The 19,682-nt window shown below is 37.6% G+C and overlaps 1 protein-coding gene across 5 annotated transcripts in view; it reads right to left on the bottom strand.

The window, feature by feature from the left end:
• The window catches only part of CRYBG3 (crystallin beta-gamma domain containing 3), a 126,481-nt gene that overhangs the window by 104,447 nt on the left and 2,352 nt on the right, over positions 1-19,682 (bottom strand). For 3 of the 5 annotated variants that reach the window (XR_010155658.1, XM_526496.8, XM_063806929.1), the window contains exon 2: positions 894-960. The exons of 1 other annotated variant lie outside the window; for it this stretch is intronic. Coding sequence is in view for 3 of the 4 variants with exons in the window: in XM_526496.8 (XP_526496.4) it covers positions 894-960 (67 nt within the window). In the remaining variant the exon portion in view is untranslated. Of the gene's footprint in view, positions 1-893; positions 961-6,524; positions 6,642-19,682 lie in introns of those variants that run through there. One more of the 5 variants, XM_009445939.5, reaches the window with a different exon arrangement.

Genomic DNA, 19,682 nt, shown 5'->3' with positions numbered 1-19,682 from the left:
GGCAGAAATAAAGAATTAAAACAACTTTGTCTTTATAATGTGTAATGTACTTGGGCATTATATAGTTTTTAAAAATATTAAAAAGTGCCCATATCAGTAATGAAGAATTGAAATAACTTTTCAGTCTTTCTACTGACCAAGCTAATTTATTCTGAAATCCCCAGAAGGTTCAAATTTTCTCCTTGATGTCACAAATCATGTGAAAAGAAAGCAACTGGGACCAAAAGCCATGATTGTGGGATAGCTACCAAAACGTGATCACATACCTAGAAACTGGAAACATCAAATTTCTAGAAAACCGCTTATGAATAAAAAGAGAGATCAAAAGGTTTAGTGATTTTCAAGGATTTTCAACTACTCATGGAGAATCCCCTATGTAGGTGTGTAGCTTATCTACTTTTTGTGCTTGTCCTCTTAGAGAAGCCAAGAATGACATGCAAGCTAACCAAACACACCTAACACAGAGCAATGATATGTAGAAACAGATTATTAACTTCTACCCTCCAAAAGCACTATTGCTTTGCAACATTTCAGAAAACTCATAAATCCCAGAACTTCCTAGGAAAAAGAGACCATGGAGGTCATGTGATCTGACTTACAGATTAGCAAAGACACGAAGAAGTTAAATCCTCAGCTGAAGATCACACAGTTGGGTTAGTGGCAAAGCCAAGAACACCACTCTGTATACTCCCTTCTCAGAGCCTTTCCCCACCTGTCCAGACTCCCGTCCCACCTCCTGATGCAAGTGTCTGACAAAGCTGGGCTGGATTTCCACAAAAAGTAATTATACAGTGTTCTTTTTGAAATGTAAAATAAGATGACAGAATCTAAAAGAATTAACAGCAATTTAAGATATTTGCTTGATATAAAATAATATTAATTTAAAACTATACCTTTACTGCTTCTGATGAAAGTACATTTTCCTTTTTCTGACTTGTGCTCATGGGCTCATTTTCAACACTGAAAAATAAAAACCACAGTTTCTTTTGAAATTAAAAGAAAATTACGAAACTAAAAGTTTTCTGTATTTAAACTCAAACTGAAAGGTCCTTTATCTGCAATGCTCAAAGATTGATACACCATGTTATACCAAGGATATATTGATTTGAATCTCTAAATTCAAAAAATGCATTCAAAAATGTTCATCTAGTCTTCAGATATTTGTGTGAACTCATTGTGCCTCATATTTTCTTACATAGATAATCAACATCACAGTAATGATATATCTGAACAAAAGAGCACCTGTGTATTACTTTCATAACACTGGCAAGTGCTAGCACTCTAAGATATTATTTATGTGAAGGTTCCCCATAGCCAGATCTTTTTTTAATGCCCATGCTGGGTGTTATTTGGAACAGAATGCATTTCTATTCAGCAAATCACTATAAACATATAGGTCCATCTAGTGAATTCTGGGAATACTCAAAAATAGATGTAGGTTTATCTAGCCCCAAACGTGTTCCAGATGGCACCTTAAAATCTGATTTCCCGAATAGTTACTTCTAACTGTCTTTAGTCTGGAATACCCCCTCAGATGCCTTTTGGGATGTCATTATAAACTACTTTCCCAAGACACATTTAAGATTCTTTTTTTTCTTTTTTAGAGATGGTCTTGTTCTGTTGCCCAGGCTGGAGTGCAGTGGTGCAATCATAGCTCACTGCAGCCTCTTGGGCTCAAGCAATCCTCCTGGTTCACCCTCGTAAGTATCTAGGACTACAGGTGCATGCTACCATGCCCAGTTATTTCATTTTTTGTAGAGATGGGGGTCTCAACTATGTTGCCCAGGCTGGTCTTGAACTCCTGGCCTTAAGTGATCCTCTAACCTTGGCCTTTCAAAGTGCTGGGATTACAGGCAGGAGTCACTACGCCCAGCTTCCAGATCTAAATATTTATATCTCTGTTCAAACATTATCCTGTTTTCATACTTTCATAATACTAGACAAATTAAGTAGCTTCACTCTAAAGATGGCTGACTCTCTACCATATGCCAAGGATTCTGCTTAGCCTTAAGGATATAAAAATGAGCACGTCAGGTTCTTTGCAAAACTCAGTCTAGTTAGAGACACTAATACATAAACCTTAACAATACAGTTTCATAAGAGTTATAACTGCTAAATGAACAAAATGCTACGAAGCATAAAAGGAATAAGGAGCAACCAATTCTGCCTACTCAGTAAAGTACCCTCAGAGGAGGTGCAAAAGCAGGTGGTAATAGAGAATCGGGCATTTTCTGAAAACCAAGTTTTATTTGTTTGCTTTTAATATAAGTCTGGAGCACAGAGCTTGCGAAGGACAGAGGTAATCCTCCAAGGGATGAGACTGAGACCAAAAATTAGTGAATACCAGACTATGAAGACCAGGGCTGACCCGTTATGAAATTTGACCTTTGTCCTACATGCAGTGGGAAGTCTTCAAGGAGGGGACAAGCATAAGCAGGAGGATGACTGAGAGTAGGCCAGATGTCGAATAGTGGTCACTGGTGGTGGAAGGCCCGGAGAGGAGGAAGTATCAATAGCTCTGATCAAATAAAGGCCGTCCCAAAGCGGATCAGATGGAAAGAGAGGACACGATTTATGCCATTTACATTTTCTATCCATAAAAGTCTATGTTATTACGCACAGTATCCAAGAAACAAATGGTCATGGTCAAAAAATGGAAACAAAAAATAAATCATGAACACCTGGAAAATACAATGGATTAAAATGTCATTAAGTCCAAGACTCCATGCAGAAACACATGGACCAAACGGATACCGCTAAACAGATCCTTAAAGCTTCTAAATGTCAATAGAAAAAGAATATACATATATATGCATATATATGTGTATATATGCATATATGTGTGTATATATGCGCATATATACGTATGTATACGCGTATATATACATATATACATATATACATATACATATATACATATATACATATATACACACATATATGAGCTGTGTGTTAAACACATAAAAAATTCTGTGGGACAATTCAGGAACAAAATCAGGAATAAAACAATAGAAAATATTGTACAATACAGAATTGTAACCCGTACAAATGTATAAAATAAGAATTTCTCATAATTGCTTCTTTAAAAGTGAATAAATTCTTATCTTTTTTTCTATTTTACTAGTCTTTATCTTTTGCCAAAAGGCTGTTTACAATTCAGTTTTTTTTAAAGTAAACGTGAATTGATTTTGGTCTATTTAAGCTCAAATTAACAAAAACAAACTGGCAAATACATGTAAAAAGATCATGTTATAAAGATTTGGGGTATAATTAAGAATAATGCTGACCTTGACAAGTGAATTCTCTAACTACAATCTATTTTGAATGATCTACCTAAAAACTACTTAAACATACAACATCTAATTTTAGTCTCCTAGTTCATGCTTCAAGATTGCTGAAATTCTGCTTTATTTGGTGTGTTTACAGGGTTATCTATAAACATACTGCCTAAGACTCTAAATGAAAACGGTAAGTTTCTTTTCTAATATAAAAGCTCTCCAGAAAATACAGCTAAGTTCATGAGATTATGGCAGAACTCAGTCTTTTCAAATAGCTGTAATTACTTCCAAATACAAACTACAAACACACACACAAATTCCAGAAAAACACAGCAGTAAATCAGCACGTTAAGTACTGAGCAAACAATGGAAGAATTTAAGTTAAAATCACCAAAAGAAATATTACTTGATATTTCTTAAAATTCTCACTTACATCCTTTAAGTTGCATGATTCTTATTGCTAAACCAAAATTTTAAAATGTGTTGAGTTTTAATGCAAACAACATATTTTAAAATTTTGGTTGACTGATAAAAATCATTCCTTTTATTAAAATTTCAACACTTTTCTACATGAAACATTCTTAGCATGGATAACATTATTCATGCCCTAACTCCTGATACAACTGTTACCCAGAACCACTTGACATTACTAGAATACACGAAAGTTTACACTCCTACAAATCACTTTATTCTGCTGCTTGCAACATCCTTCCCCACCCTAATCAACTCTAAATCCTTTACAGCTTAGTTCTGGTTTTACTTGTATTTTTTGTGCTCTCACTGCATGCAGCAATACCTCCCACATATTTGCCACTCTTTATCATTAACAGCTAGTTGTCCATCTTCCCAACGAGAATATAAACTTATTAATTCAGAAGATCCCAGAGCCTGGCACCCCGCCTGGCACCACGAACGCACTCAAATAGTATTTGTTAGACAAATTTTAAAAAATAATCTATAACCAGGCCAGGTGCGGTGTGGCCTGTAATCCCAATACTTTGGGAGGCCAAGGCAGGCAGATGGCTTAAGATTAAGAGTTCGAGACCAGACAGGGCAACATGGCAACCTTGTCTTGACAAAAAAAAAAAAAGGGCTGGGCATGGTGGTGCGTGTTTGTAGTCCCAGCTATTCAGGACGCCACTGTACTCCACCTGGGTGATAGAGTGAGACCCTGTCTCAAAAGAAAAAAAAAAATCTATAACCATATTTCCATTTGCGCCTGCTTACGTTCATCAGAAAACACTGTTACATTGGGAACAATATAATTATAACATCAGTCTTTTTTTCTTAAGGAGGAGCATATAAGTCTCTTGAAAGAATATGCCAGCCATTCCTATCCTACAACATACTTCTCTAAAACCATTAAGTAGGGAGTGGAGCTGGTGGGAAAAAATTACTCAACAAGAACAAGGTCATTTTCAGTTGATTTAAAAATAAAACAAAACATTAAAAAATGAGAACACAGTAGCTACATATACTCAAAAACAGTGAATACTCAGATGTGTGCTTAGTACAAATATAAAATAAAATAAATAAAATAAAAAGGACTCAAAAGGCTTGGGGTGATATTTTCAGTCTCTTAAAAAATAAATACCAAGGAAAGAGAACCATGTTCACCTCAAGCTTCATGAGAGACCACAATCTGTTCCTATTGTTTGCTCACAATTTAACCCCCTTTGGGACCCAGGGTATTTCAATTAGGAATATTTTTAGAAAGCACACATTTTATTCATGGCAGGGGGTGAAGAGCAGAATTCAAAATCACATGTCCGCACAAATAAAACCACCTTACATTTCTAAATAGCCTCATCTTAGCTAACAGAACTTTAAGAATCAATCTTTCAAAATAGCTCAAATATGAAGGTCAATGTAACATAAAAGCTCCTCATTTTTCAAGCAACTTTATTTGGACCATGGCTGAAAACGAATCCAACATACTGCCATTTAGCCTTTGTGTGACTCTGTGCCAGACAAAATATTTTTCATAGGCAATGAAAAAAAAGGATCACTTTAACCTTCTAAATTTCAAATAATTTACATAAAGGAGAGCTCCTAACCTGTCACTTAAGAGATATTATTTTCTTAAAATTAAATTATAACAAGATTCCCTAACCAATAGCAGATAAGCAGTGGAAAACTGGGCCCAAGAACTCACTCACCCACTCAACAAACTAGCAGTGCACACATGTGTCAGGCACCGTTCTTGGTGCTGGGGGTTGCACAATGTACAAACCAGACAAGGTCCTTGCCCTCATTCTTTCAGAACTCATGTCTATATGCATCAGAATCACCTGAGGCATCTATGTTTCTCAAACAGATTTCTGGGCCCGACTGTCAAGGAATCCAATTGGAACGGGGCCCAGGAAACTATATTTTGAGCTACAAATCACCCTTTACCCCAGATTGTTCTAATGCAGGTGGCCCTCTGACCCCATTCTTGATAAACAATGGTCTGAGAGCCTCTCTATCTTTAGCTGACATCAACAACTGATAGCTGTAGGGGGAAGAAAAAAATCTGACCAGGAGAATCTCCACTTATTATTTAAAGATGTTAAGTGTGGCTAAAGATTAGGTAACAATTATTTAGAAAACACTACCCATTTTCCAACACTGCCGTTCAGCAAAGCTTCTCGATCCAGAAAAGAGGTGTTGCCCTAATGAGCACATACAGCACTGAAAGTACAGGGTGGGACCTGGAAGGAAAAAAATCCCCTTTTTTCAGTCCATACCACAGACTGGAGCACAAGGGAAGCTTCTGGGCCTCTTTCAGAGTCAATTTCTCATGAGGTAAGAAAGCACCTTCTTGGATGGCCACAGGACAGACTCACAGAAACAAAGGGTACACTCAGTGGAGAGGGGTGAGGCACAGTAAGGGAGAGTAAAGCTCTTCTCCCCTCCTGTAATGCACCTGTTGGGCACCTCCTCCTCCTATGCCTTTCTTTCATACACAACTGTGACTGCATCAGGAAAATCTGGAAATGGTAAAGACTTGATACAGCTTCCATAAGCGTCTTCTAGAGGCTTGCCTACTTCTCTATGGATGCCAGAGTCTATGAATTCTTGCCATTTCAAGAGAGGAAGCGATCTTTGGTGCTAATGCCATCACTGGCAGCAATTCAGAGTACCCCCAAATATGAGGTCACTTAACATAAAGTATTCCCTAATTTGGGAATGCCCTTACATCTAAACAGCACACCCCAACCCTCTGTCCACAGGGACATTTCTCCACTTCCAGAGCCAATTTACCTTCTCTCCTTTGTTTCCAACTCCGCTCAAAACGGATGCCGCCTGAAATTATCCTCCCACTTGAGATTTTCACTTCTACTACATGAGCTGTGGTCTACAGTAGAAGAATCAGCAATACTGTTGAGAACAGGGAAAAAGAATCAGGGCAAACCTCCCCATTAGTTTATCTTCCCCAACTACTGTAAAACTTGCTGGTTCCAGAAGCCTGGTCCACTCACCAGCACCTCCCCTTCTACCTCAGCTTCATTAGGCCTTTCCTTCCTGGCATGTTCCTCCTCACCACAGAGCCCACCTGACCCAACTCCTGTGATGAAGTCCTAAAAGTAGCCAGAATCTATCCTTCCCTTAAAATGTGATCAAATAATACCCCAGTCTTCCAGGTGAGACTTTCCCTTGGACTAAATGAAAAATAATGCAGAACAAGATGAGATCTTTACCTATCCACTCCCTCTCCCACTGTCATAAGTAGTAAAATGCTTTGCAACAACTCAGAATGAACTTTTGTCTGTTTCAGAGACAGCACCTTGAGGACAAAATGCACTTCAGTCAAAATGAACGTTTTTGGATCTGATTTTACAACTATGTAAATTAAAAAGGTTCAGACCAGCTGATATGAGATCTCTGTCAGATCTAAAATCCCACATTGCTGTGTTCTACAACAGAAGAATGAGTGGGAAAAAAAACAGGTAGACCAACCTTGAGGCTTTTCTGGTAAAAGATGAGAAAGACTATGGCCAAGAAACCAACTTAGATCAAAACTAGTATGAGGGCATTATAACAAAGAGGCAGAAATGTCTACCGTCCCTTATTTCAAAATTACTGAGGCTCGCTCTGGGCCTGCCCTCTATTCCCTCAGATTCCACCTCTCAGCCCTCCTTTAGGTCCTTAAATACAGCAAGGAATTCATCCTCACACCCTCCCAAAGGGTCTGCTCAAGCCATGGGATCTACATTACCCTTGGGATATTTTTCTTAGAAACACAGCCTCACGTGACAAGTTCTATAATTTTCTTTGCTCAAAGCTATACTGCAGATACATTATGGATTAAATTCACTTTCGTGCACTGGCCTGGAGTCCCATCCGGCAGGTCCAATGCTATGGGGAAAAAGACAGAGTTCCACACCAATGATTTCCAAACCACCATCTGGAAAACTGTCCATTCACAAATGGTGTCTGCCAGCAGTAGAGTGGTACTTGTATTTTTTTTAATGGCTATTAACAGAATATAAAACAGGTGGTTATGGCACTATTTCTGGGCTTCAAATTAAAAGGTAACTAAAAGCTGCAATTTTAAGGCACTCAAACAGTATGTATTTTAGCCCAAACATCTGGCAGTTGAATGATTTCAAAACTCTAGAGAAAAATCAGGAGGAGAGAGGAAAGGTAGGCATGATTATGAGGCTCTGTTGCTTCACAGTCTGAGACTTCTGACACTCCTTTTCTCTATAAGGTCAGTCCTCTCCTATAATTTACGTATCTACCTTGAGGCTGACTTATTTCCTGTTCCCCAACTCACGCCCCCAAAATAAGACCCATAATTACAGTTAAATCACAGGCTGCAGAGTGAGAATCTCAGTACGTCTGAGGTGTGCCTGAGCTGTCTACGGTACATGTGTTGTGAATGACTGTTCCATTCTCCCCAAGTTCTCCGTCCACCTCATAACCTTCAGATTCTGAATGTTTGACTCACCCCCCCAAGATTCAATACCCTGAATCCCTCGCTGTGATGTGAACTCACAACAGTATTTTAGCTGCTTTCTAAAATGGAGCATTCATTCACATATCATTCAACAAATTGTCCTGAGGACAGCGCACCGGAGACCCAAGACTGTGCCCTCGCAGAGCTCCCCAGAATCTGACCTTGGCTGACCTCCCCCCCAACTGAAATCCTTCCTCCTCTGTAAATTTTTCCAGACACAGATAAACAGATAATATATGTGTGGATATAAAAACACATTTACACACACATATAAACACATGCCCAGTGATACTTTCCAAAAGTAAACTCATCATTTCAACTCCTTACTATGAACTAACACCATGTTACTAACACCCACTCCTCCTCTAATTCTGTGTCTCTGTCCACACTGGCATCTGTGCCACATGATTGTGCCCCAGGACCTTCTAAGTGAATGTTCCTTCTGCCCAGAAAGTTCTTTCCTCAGACTTGCTCATGCCCAACTCCCGGATATCATCTGGGTCTTTGCTCAAATGCTACCCAATAGAGACACCTTTCATATCCACCCTATCTAGACTCACCACTTCCATTATGGTAAGTCCCTCCCCATTTTATTTTTACTTCAAAGCATATTATATATTAATCTATATATTTTCTGCCCTCCCCATTAGAATACAACCCTATGTAAGTAGAGACACATTTAGACATGCAAACAAGATTCTGAAAAGTGATGACACGACTAAGTTTTTCTAATAATTATATTTTAAATTATTTTTACAACATATAAATATACGCATTATTGTCAGAAATGTTAGAGCACTATTGTTAAGTGAAAAAAATTCAAGTTCCAAACTCTTGAAGAAGAACTTTTACTTTTATAAAAATATTTAGACATGAAGACATATTTAGACACACCCATAGGGAATCATTTGAAAGAATGATATATTTTTCTGAGTGGGTAGGGTTATGAGTGTGCTTTTGCTTTTTCGTCCTCTTATAATTTTATACCTGTTTTGTAAAAGCAAATATTACTATCAAAAAGAGAAAAAATACAAAGTAGCATAGTTGATGAAAAAGAAAGCAAAAACAAGTGAGTGCAAAAAATGCAAGCAATTAAATAACAAAATACGAATACTGCAAATATTACCTAATGTTAATTCCTTTGCATCATAATATATGCAACATTGCCAAAAATTTTTTATTTGCCTACTTAGAACAATGAAACACCATTATTACAGTTCACATTTTCAGCTTTTACTGATAAAAAGCACAATGCCATCCTTCCATCCTGTGAATGCTCCTTTGTGCTTTGACAAGACAATAAAAGGCAAGAGAGTTTACATCTCACCTAATTTGTCCCCACTTATTAAAACATCAAATTCAAAACATTTCATTCTTTGTCATAAGAAGCATAGTAGTTACAAGAAATTTATGATCTGCCACTGAGGTAGAAACCACTTTTGTATACATTTTAATATGAAAGGTAAAAATTTCTAATATATCTTCTAAAAATTACATAAAACAAATATTGGTGAGACCACCCAAATACCATTTTCATGTCACTTCTGACATTGCCATTTGTATTGTTTGTCATAAAGAACATAGAAAATATTTTTCCTTAACTGTTTTCTATAACTGTACTAGGGTCCATCTTGGAATTCTGCCTATTACAATGGGTTATATTTTTGTGCCAACAGCTTACGTGAAATCAGCACTTATAAAGCATATCTGATTTTATAAGTATGCAAGTGCTATGGTTTGGATGTCTGTCCCCTCCAAAGTTCATGTTGAAATTCAACCCCCAGCGTTGGAGGTGGGGCCCAATAGGAGGTGTTTGGGTCATGGGGGTGAATCCCTTAGGAATAGATTAATGCCCTCCCTGGAGTGGTGGTGAGTGATTTTTCACTCTGTTAGTTCCAGGAAAACTGGCTGTTAAAAAGAACCTGGCACATCCTGACCCCTTGTTTCCTTTCTTCCCAAGTGATTCCTGTACCTTCCACCATGAGTGGAAGCAGCTTGACACCCTCATCAGATGCAGATGCCCAATCTTAACATTCTAGCCATCAGAATCCTGAGCCAAATAAATCCCTTTTCTTTATAAACTACCCACCCTCAGGTATTCCTTTATAGCACAGAACACAGACTATGACAGCGAAAAACCTCTGTTTTGTAATCTTTTAGCAATTTTTTTTTATTATTATACTTTGAAGTTCTGGGATACATGTCCAGAACATGCAGGTTTGTTACATAGGTGTACACGTGCCATGGTGGTTTGCTGCACCCATCAACCTGTCATCTACATTAGGTATTTCTCTTAATGCTATCCCTCCCCTAGACACCCCCCAACAACCCGACAACAGGCTCTAGTGTGTGATGTTCCCCTCCCTGTGTCCATGTGTTCTCATTGTTCAACTCCCACTTATGAGTAAGAACACGTGGTGTTTGGTTTTCTGTTCTTGTGATAGTTTGCTGAGAATGATGGTTTCTAGCTTCATTCATGTCCCTGCAAAGAACATGAACTCATCTTTTTATGGCTGTATAGTATTCCACGGTGTATATGTGCCACATTTTCTTTATCCAGTCTATCATTGATGGGCATTTGGGTTGGTTCCAAGTCTTTGCTATTGTGTACAGTGCTGCAATAAACATATGTGTGCATGTGTCTTTATAGTAGAATGATTTATAATCCTTTGGGTATATACCCAGTAATGGGATTGCTGGGTCAAATGGTATTTCCAGTTCTAGGTCCTTGAGGAATCGCCACACTGTCTTCCACAATGGTTAACCTAATTTACACTCCCACAAACATTGTAAAAGCATTCCTATTTCTCCACATCCTCTCCAGTATCTCTTGTTTCCTGATGTTTTAATGATCGCCATTCTAACATGTGAGATGGTATCTCATTGTGGTTTTGATTTGCATTTCTCTAATGACCAGTGATGATGAGCTTTTTTTCATATGCTCATTGGCCACATAAATGTCTTCTTTTGAGAAGTGTCTCTTCATATCCTTTGTGCACTTTTTGATGGGGTTGTTTTTTTCTTGTAAATTTGTTTGAGTTCTTTGTAGATTCTGGATATTAGCCCATTGTCAGATGGATAGATTGCAAAAATTTCTCCCATCCTGTAGGTTGCCTGTTCACTCTGATGATAGTTTCTTTTGCTGTGCAGAAGCTCTTTAGTTTAATTAGATCCCATTTGTCAATTTTGGCTTTTGTTGCCATTGCTTTTGGTGTTTTAGTCAGGAAGTCTTTGTCCATGTCTATGTCCTGAATGGTATTGCTTAGGTTTTCTTCTAGGGTTTTTATGGTTTTAGGTCTTACATTTAAGTCTTTAATCCATCTTGAGTTAATTTTTGTACACAGTGTAAGGAAGGGGTCCAGTTTCAGTTTTCTGCATATGGCTAGCCAGTTTTCCCAAAACCATTTATTAAATAGGGAATCCTTTCCCCATTGCTTGTTTTTGTCAGGTTTGTGAATGATCAGATGGTTGTAGATGTGTGGCATTATTTATGAGGCCTCGGTTCTGTTCCATTGGTCTATGTATCTGTTTTGGTGCCAGTACCATGCTGTTTTGGTTACTGTAGCCTTCTAATATGGTTTGAAGTCAGGTAGCATGATCCCTCCAGCTTTGTTCTTTTTCCTTAGGATTGTCTTGGCTATATGGGCTCTTTTTTTTTTTTTTTTTGGTTCCATAAGAAATTTAAAGTATTTTTTTTCTAATTCTGTGAAGAAAGTCAATGGTAGCTTGATGGCAATAGCACTGAATCTATAAATTACTTTGGTCAGTATGGCCATTTTCACAATATCGATTCTTCCTATCAATGAGCAAGCAATTATTTCCTCATAGCCATCATTGAGAGGTTAGGTTATGGAGTTCAATTTATACTCAAAGAATTAAAAAGTTTGGCAACAATGATAATTGCAAAGATTTTCTTGCTATTTCTAGCAAAACCATATAGGTGAACACATGTTTAACTCTGTCCCATGGAAACGATGGTAAAGCAATTAATAAGAGGAAATAAGCTACCAGGTTAAAAAAAAAAAAGACGAAGAATAACAGCATTCAGGACAGATGAGATTTTTGAAGGAGAGAAAAACAGGAAGAAATATAATTTAGAATAAATAAAACTTTTATCGTTTCTTTGTGTCGGGAACATTTCAAATGTTATCTTCTAGCTATTTTAAAGTATACTATTGTTAACGGTAATCCCCCCCCACTCTAACAGTGAAGTGCTAAGCTGAAGTGATATACTAAAAATCCTGATTTGATCATTACACATTGCATGAATGTAACAAAATATCATATAATCACTTCATAAACAGTACAATAATTATGTATCAATAATTCTTTTACAAAAAAGAATAGATAAAAACTCAGAATCCCATACCCCAAAATATGGCACTTTGACATGCTGAACTGAGCAGCCTCAAGGTCTCTCTGAATCCCACCTTCGTCTTTTGTCTTTGATCCTCTGTCTCTCCCAAAGCACAGAATGAAGTTCTGTTCTCTGAAGTTCTCTTATCTGCTTAAAGTTTGGACCCATCAAAGAAAAAAACAATTACCTCTAGTCCCTTCCCTAGTTTTCATTAACTGAATCATATTACAGGAAGAAAGACTGAAGTCTGTCATAACATCTCAACAGACTTTTGTCATAAACCACTGTCTGTTCTGTGGGCCCAACAGACTTTGTCCCAGGCCTTTGTTATGTTCTTCAAGCCCAATGAGTTCCCATAAAAAGTATTTACTATTCCCCTAAAATCATCCACTTCCCTCTCTCTTAAGAGGTGGGGTATATAAGCATCTGTACCCTACTGGGATATTTGGTAATCAATTTTTTCCCCCTGCATGCTAATAAATTTCGATGTCATTTCTCCTATTAATCTGCCTCTTGTCAGTTGATTTCTTAGTGAACTCACATCCCCAAATTATAACATTTGGCAGGAGCCTAGCAATTTTTAAAAAGAGAAGCCTCCAGACTCTGGAATACCAAGAATAAAAGTATAGAAAGCACAGACCACACACGGGGAGCTTGAGCCAAACTCTCCCTTCTAAATCGTTAAGATATAAGCCTCTCAAGTGAAAGAGCCTGCCAACTGTCCAGCAAAATGAATTTAAAAGGCACTGTGCAAGGTACATTACTATGCATTTGTAGAGTCTACACTGAAGAGAGATTTCAAAATTCACAAAGAAAAAATGAATCACAAAAATAGGTCCAGAAATCGTACTAGCCTCAGATTTCTCAACAATCCAGAATTAAAGAGAAGACTAATAGAGAAATGTCTTCAGAAATCTGAGTGCAAGTAATTTTGAGTCTATAAATTTATACCCAAACTATCATTTACTAGAGTAGAAAAATGTATTTTCAGAAGTGCAAAGACAAAAAAAATTCTAACATGTACCCTTGTTTGTTAGATATATGCCAACAAAAGGAGGAGTTAACCAAGAAAGAGGAATACGTGAAGTCCAAAAATAGGTGGTCTTAAATAGGGCTGAGTAGTAGAGATATCAATACAGCAAGCTTGGGAACTACTAGATGATACAAATTACAGGAAGACACAGAGACCAAGAGAAAGGTCTTGGAAGTCATGGGGTAAACTGGTAGATGTGATTTAATGATGTAGAAAAAAGCACTGAAAGTGGTTTTATAAATGTATTTGTGCATCCTAGAAGTAGCAGCAATAAGCAAATGAAAAACAAGGTAATTTACTCCATGAAAAACAAAATATCACACAAAGAAAGTAACCATAGTACAGCACTTGGCTTAGCAGAAAACAACAGCTAAATATTCATAGAAATCTACAGGTTTATTTAATCTTCCAATTATAATGATTATTTTGGCTGGATGAGTAATGAGGTGTGGAAGGGTATAAAATAGCTGAGTGCTCATCTACCATAACCAGAAGTCAATATATATTGTCCAAAGTTTATAAACCAAGAACAGAAAAACATTACTTAGACACATGTTCCAGGAGAAACAGCTTAAATGAGATTGAAAAAAAATTAAAGTTTCCTCTGAGAGCCTCAAAAATGGGCTCACATCTGTTAAATGCTCCTACAGTCCCCTACATGTTACCTTGGTACTTATTTCAAGAGAGAAGAAAGATTTGGGCAATGTCTGCCTTCCCCACAAAACTGCATGCATGCTTTGAGGCAAAGACAATGCTGCACCTTGTTAACTGCTGGATTCCCAGGACCTAGACTGGTGCTTGACACAGCGACACTAAATTAATTCTTTTTAAACACAGGTGAAGCTTTCAAATCAAATAACCAAAATGTTAGGATCACATGGAAGAATTAACCAAAGCATTTTCATATGTGACTTTTCCAATAAAATATAAATCTTTCTAATTTATAAGGCACATCAATTTTGTACACACTTAATAGCCCATGGAGTTTTGGCTGGTACGCTAAAGCTGAGAGAGACCTTAGAGATGAAAACCAACTCCCTTGATTTATCACTAAAGACTCTGAGGTTAATAACCTGTCCTGGGTCATACTGGAGAGGTCAAGGTGGGTGACAGGTGAGCACGTAAAAATGAGTTATGTTGATATATTTGTGGCTGCAAGTGTCAACTCCACCCAGTTTCACATTAGAGATTAATAATATAGAAAAGTCTCACTCCTACTTGTACGAAGTGTCAAAATATCAAATTACTCTGCATTACAAAAACTACTTCTATTTATTTATATCCTTAACTGAAACTTTTCCCATTTGAATAAGTTAATGTAGTGCATTCTCTCTTTGGAGGATTTTTGCCAACTCAGGATCATACATTCTCTTGTTTTCTTTTTTTTTCCTTCTTTTAGCCACAGGTATTCACCAGATTTTAATCCAATCTTTTTCTTACTTTATGAAATAGGTAATTCACATAATTTTTAAGTGTACAAAGGCATAAGACAATCTTTCTCCTGCCTCTCATCCCTTCACTCAGTTCCCCATACCCCCAAAATAAGTTATGCAACACTAGTGACAGATTTATTTCATATCCCCTTCTTTTGTATATACAAATGGGGCATACTATACACAATTAGTTGTAGCTTAAGTTTTTGTCTGTTTGTTTGTTTGTTTTTTGTTTTTTGTTTTTTTTTTGAGATGGAGTTTCACTCTTATTGCCCAGGCTGGAGCACAATGGTACGATCTTGGCTCACTGCAACCTCTGCCTCCCAGGTTCAAGCGATTCTCCTGCCTCAGCCTCTGGAGTAGCTGGGATTACAGGCAAGCACCACCACACCCGGCTAATTTTTTTTGTATTTTAGTAGAGATGGGATTTCACTATGTTGGTCAGGCTGGTCTCAAATGCCTGACATCAGGTGATCCACCCGCCTCGGCCTCCCAAAGTGCTGGGATTACAGGCATAAGCCACCACGCCCGGCTTTTTTTTTTTTTTTAACTTAATGTATCTTGGAGATATTTCCTTAACAGTACATAAAAAGCTTTCCTATTCTTTTTGGTAGATACATCATATTTCACTATATGGATGTACTGTGATTTATCAGTTAGTCCACAATTGAATGGCATTCTACTCTATTTTTCATCTTTTGCTATTAAAACAATGCTGCAATGACTAACTTCTATAGGCAACTTTTGGCCTGTTTGCAAACTGTACATGTTCAGTGGAATTCCCTGAAATCAGAAATGCTGAGTATGTGAATCTGCAATATTGATAGGTCATATCAAATTTCTCTCCAAAGTGGTGTATCAATTTATACTCCCACTAGTAGTGTATAAGAGTTCCAGCTTCCCCACATCAAACTGGAGTTTTGCTTATCAAATAGGTAGAATATGGTATCTTGCTATAGTTTCCATCTGAAACTCCCTTTTGAAGGAGACTGACCCTTTCTTTGTAATTAAATATAAATCTATAACCTGCATAAATGTGTGCATTTATTTTCCTCTCCCAACTCTCAGGAGTATAATTCTTGATTGTCCATAGCTCTGACCCAGTCCATCTGGGCAGATGTCCAGCTGCATGCCATTGTCTTTTATTTCCATTCCAAACCATTTTCTAAGGGCAGCCTTCTTTTACGAGTCTTCCCAAGTTAAGCGGAGGAAGCTGTCACATAATGCTGTAGGCTTTGAATTCAGGAAGGAAAACTTGACTCTTGACTCTACTACCAATATTGTGAGACTTTTGATTACCTACTGAACCTCTTGAAGACTTAAATTATATATTGTAAAAGGGAGTAAAGATACGTTTGCTCTGAGGATTAAGTGAATTGATATTTTTCAAGTTCCAAGCTCAGGGCTTAATAAAGGGTATTAAGGGTATATTTCATCAGAACTTTGGACAGAAAATATTTTGTCTTGAGGGAATATTTTCTCTTATTTTACAAAACTTGCTAGTACCCTTTTTACATATTTTCCGCTGTTATGAGTAAAAAAACTTAAAAATATTATAACTGTCAATAAAGTTAGAAGTTCTGATTATATAAACTTACTGCAGGTCAATTTGTGGTACCTTTGCAACTTTAACACTTTCAGAGCATACAATTGAGTCCATTTCCAAGGAATGTTCACAGCAAAAAATAGAATTCCCAAATTAGCCATCTGGTAGACACCTTATTGAACCCAAGAGATGGAAATCACTTGGAAAAGGTGGACTTTTGATACCCTACAACAGGCTATATTTTGACTCTGCTGCCAAGAGTAAGCTTTTGCTTTGAATTAACCTAGAGGAGCAGAGGGGGACAAGATTCTCACAAAATACACACCCCTAAAGACTTCTGGAATTCTCTCATCATCTTCACTACTGAAGGCATGAACTGCTGATGTGACACAGGTATCTCCTATCCAACTAACTAGTTACCAATTATTTTTAGTGCTTCAAATCAATAAAAATGCAATCATCATGACAATTTAGAAAACAAAGCTTCCTTTCCTCACATAACTGATGCTGTTGTCAACACTGGTAGTTTAACCTGAAGACCAATAGCTCTCCCATGCTGGTCATCAGAAGTACTACTGACATTTCTGACAGTACAGAGTACCTCCTACACCACAGCTCATTAGCAGCCTGGCCCCACCCATTCAACATTCCCAGCCAGTGACAAGCAAAAACAACCTCCCTTGTGTTTCTAAGCGCCTACTTGAAGGTTGCGGAGGGTACCACCCCCAGCTGAATGTTACTAACAAGTGTTTTAATGCTCCAATCAACAGAGTCACTCCTCACCTGAACTAAGGGGACACAAAGATGAAGACACAGCCCCTGACCTTGGGCCTAGCAATCCTGTCTCACCTTCTTTCCATCAATAACACTATCTTTGGTCAAAGTAACAGCCAAAAGGAATATATCTGAAATGGGCCACAGTGTCACCCATTCTAGAACAAAGTAAGGAACAATCCAATTGCCTCACATATTCAAATATGTTTTGAAGGAGCAGAGTTCAGAAGGGTGGTGGACAGGATGGTGTCAAAAAAGGAACCAGAGCTTTAGAGTCCATTAGAGAGACCTAAGTTCAAATGTCACTTCTCACCTCCTCTCACGATTTAGGGTAATCACTCTCCACTGGGAGTGGTATCACTCTCCCTCCCACCCACCTGGGTGGAGGAATTTTCAGTTATCCCAATGACCAGAGGATGCTACTGGCAATTAGTGTGTGTAATCATGGATACCAAACATCTTGCAAAGGACAAAAGAGTCCAGTTCAAAGAACTGTTCCATTCAAAACGCCCATAGCATCCATCACTGAGCACTCTCCCAAACTCAGTTTCTTCAATTGTCAGATCATAAAAGTGGACCAACATTTCACGCTGAGTGTGAGATTTACATGATACGTTGCAAGTAAAAGTACCCAGCCCAGAAGTAAGTGCACAGTCAGCCCTTGATAAATACTGTTCTCACCTTACCAACTCTCTTCACAGTTACAAACATTGCACAGAACTCATTTTAAACAGGTCCATCATGCATGATACAGCCAAGAAACAAAGTTGAGCAATCATTTCTTGAAGCAGATAAAGTAAGGCAGGAATTCCTCCAAGTTTCATATTTCAGCAATATCTGTATAACAGGCTTTTGCAAAAATTCTCTGAGCCTTAAATCTAGAGCCAAACATTTTGTCTAGAGACCTTTATAACCCAGTTCCAACCTAAATTTCTTACTGCTCCTTTCACTCTGTCCCATTAATGTATATAGCCCCTAACAGATCATAAACCCCTTGCAGGCCTTTGCTCAGTCTGGAATACCTTTTCCCGGAATACCTGTTCCCTATTCTCTCTCTTCCTAAGTTCTCTTTGTATAGAAACATCACCAATTCCTTGAAGACCCAGTTAAAATCATCCCTACCAGGAAGCACTTCCTGGTCTCCCCTATCACTTCTAATGAGTCCATTCCTTGTATGCTTATAAACTGGGCGTAACACTGCACCAGTGATTCTCAAACTGGGATCCACAGAACTCTGGGAGTTTTTGAGTTTCCTATGAAAACTTCAATTGCAGTTTTCCTTTTTATCATCTAAAATAAATTAATATAAGCATTTCCTGGAAATGGTCAGCCATCTAATATGAGTACAATCAAGCAATTTGAGTGCCTACGCCTAAGTTGGGATATACAATAGTGTTGATGCTAATAGGCCTTCTTTAATTGTGACAAAGAAAGAATACATAATGAAGTGTTCTCACCAACTGAAGCCCATATAAATCACAGCACACCATAAAAACAAAGATTTTCCTATGGTTCAAAACAGTAAAATATTGGAAGACCTGTATCAAGGCATGGCAGCTCCCCAAAGACCTGGTGTTTGTCCCAGTACGCATTTTGTGAGCAGGCAAAAAAACAGTTTCAGGATGTTGTAAATTCGACTTTTATGGGTCTCATAATTATGTTTTAGTTTATTTTTTAATTTTGTACTTAAGAAACTGTTAAGGAATTCTGTTCTTAAGTAACTTATGTCTTGTTTTATATTTGTACATTACATTTAAAAATTCATGCAAATCAACACTGGGATGCAAAAAGGAGACTTCAAAACACAGGTTTTAGAGAATGCATTTCATTTCAAGTACATCGAAAAGCCAGGATGCAGACAATAATCTTTATTATATGTTCAGAGTTGTAGGCACATCTGATACATGTTCTCTGACTGAAAAGTAGTTACATAACTTTCAGTAAGTTTCCTTAACCCTTCTTTTTACAGTAAGATGGGGATATTGATAATATAGGTTTGGTTAAAGGTCATGTTTAATAATATTATTTAAAGTACTTTGTAAACTGTAAAGTGCCAGACATATGATAGGGATTCATGTTAATGTTTTCAAGCAGTCTTCCCAGCTTCTTATAGCTCCTAGAGAAAGAACCCTTTTTCTCACTCTTTATGTCCTTACCGAACCAACCCCGTTCGTCTGTTGCACTGACTCCTCTTCATCTAAAATCACCACTACAGAAGGTATACCCAGCTCTCATAATGACAAAAGTTTTTATGCCCACAAAGAGAAATAGCCAAAATACTCTTTCATTTTGAAATAAGATCACAGTGACAAATTG

Source organism: Pan troglodytes, chromosome 2, assembly GCF_028858775.2.
Source record: "Pan troglodytes isolate AG18354 chromosome 2, NHGRI_mPanTro3-v2.0_pri, whole genome shotgun sequence".
Taxonomy (NCBI): Eukaryota; Metazoa; Chordata; class Mammalia; order Primates; family Hominidae; genus Pan; species Pan troglodytes.
The sequence above is the reverse complement of the archived record's forward strand: the minus strand, read 5'-3'. Positions and strand labels throughout refer to the sequence as shown.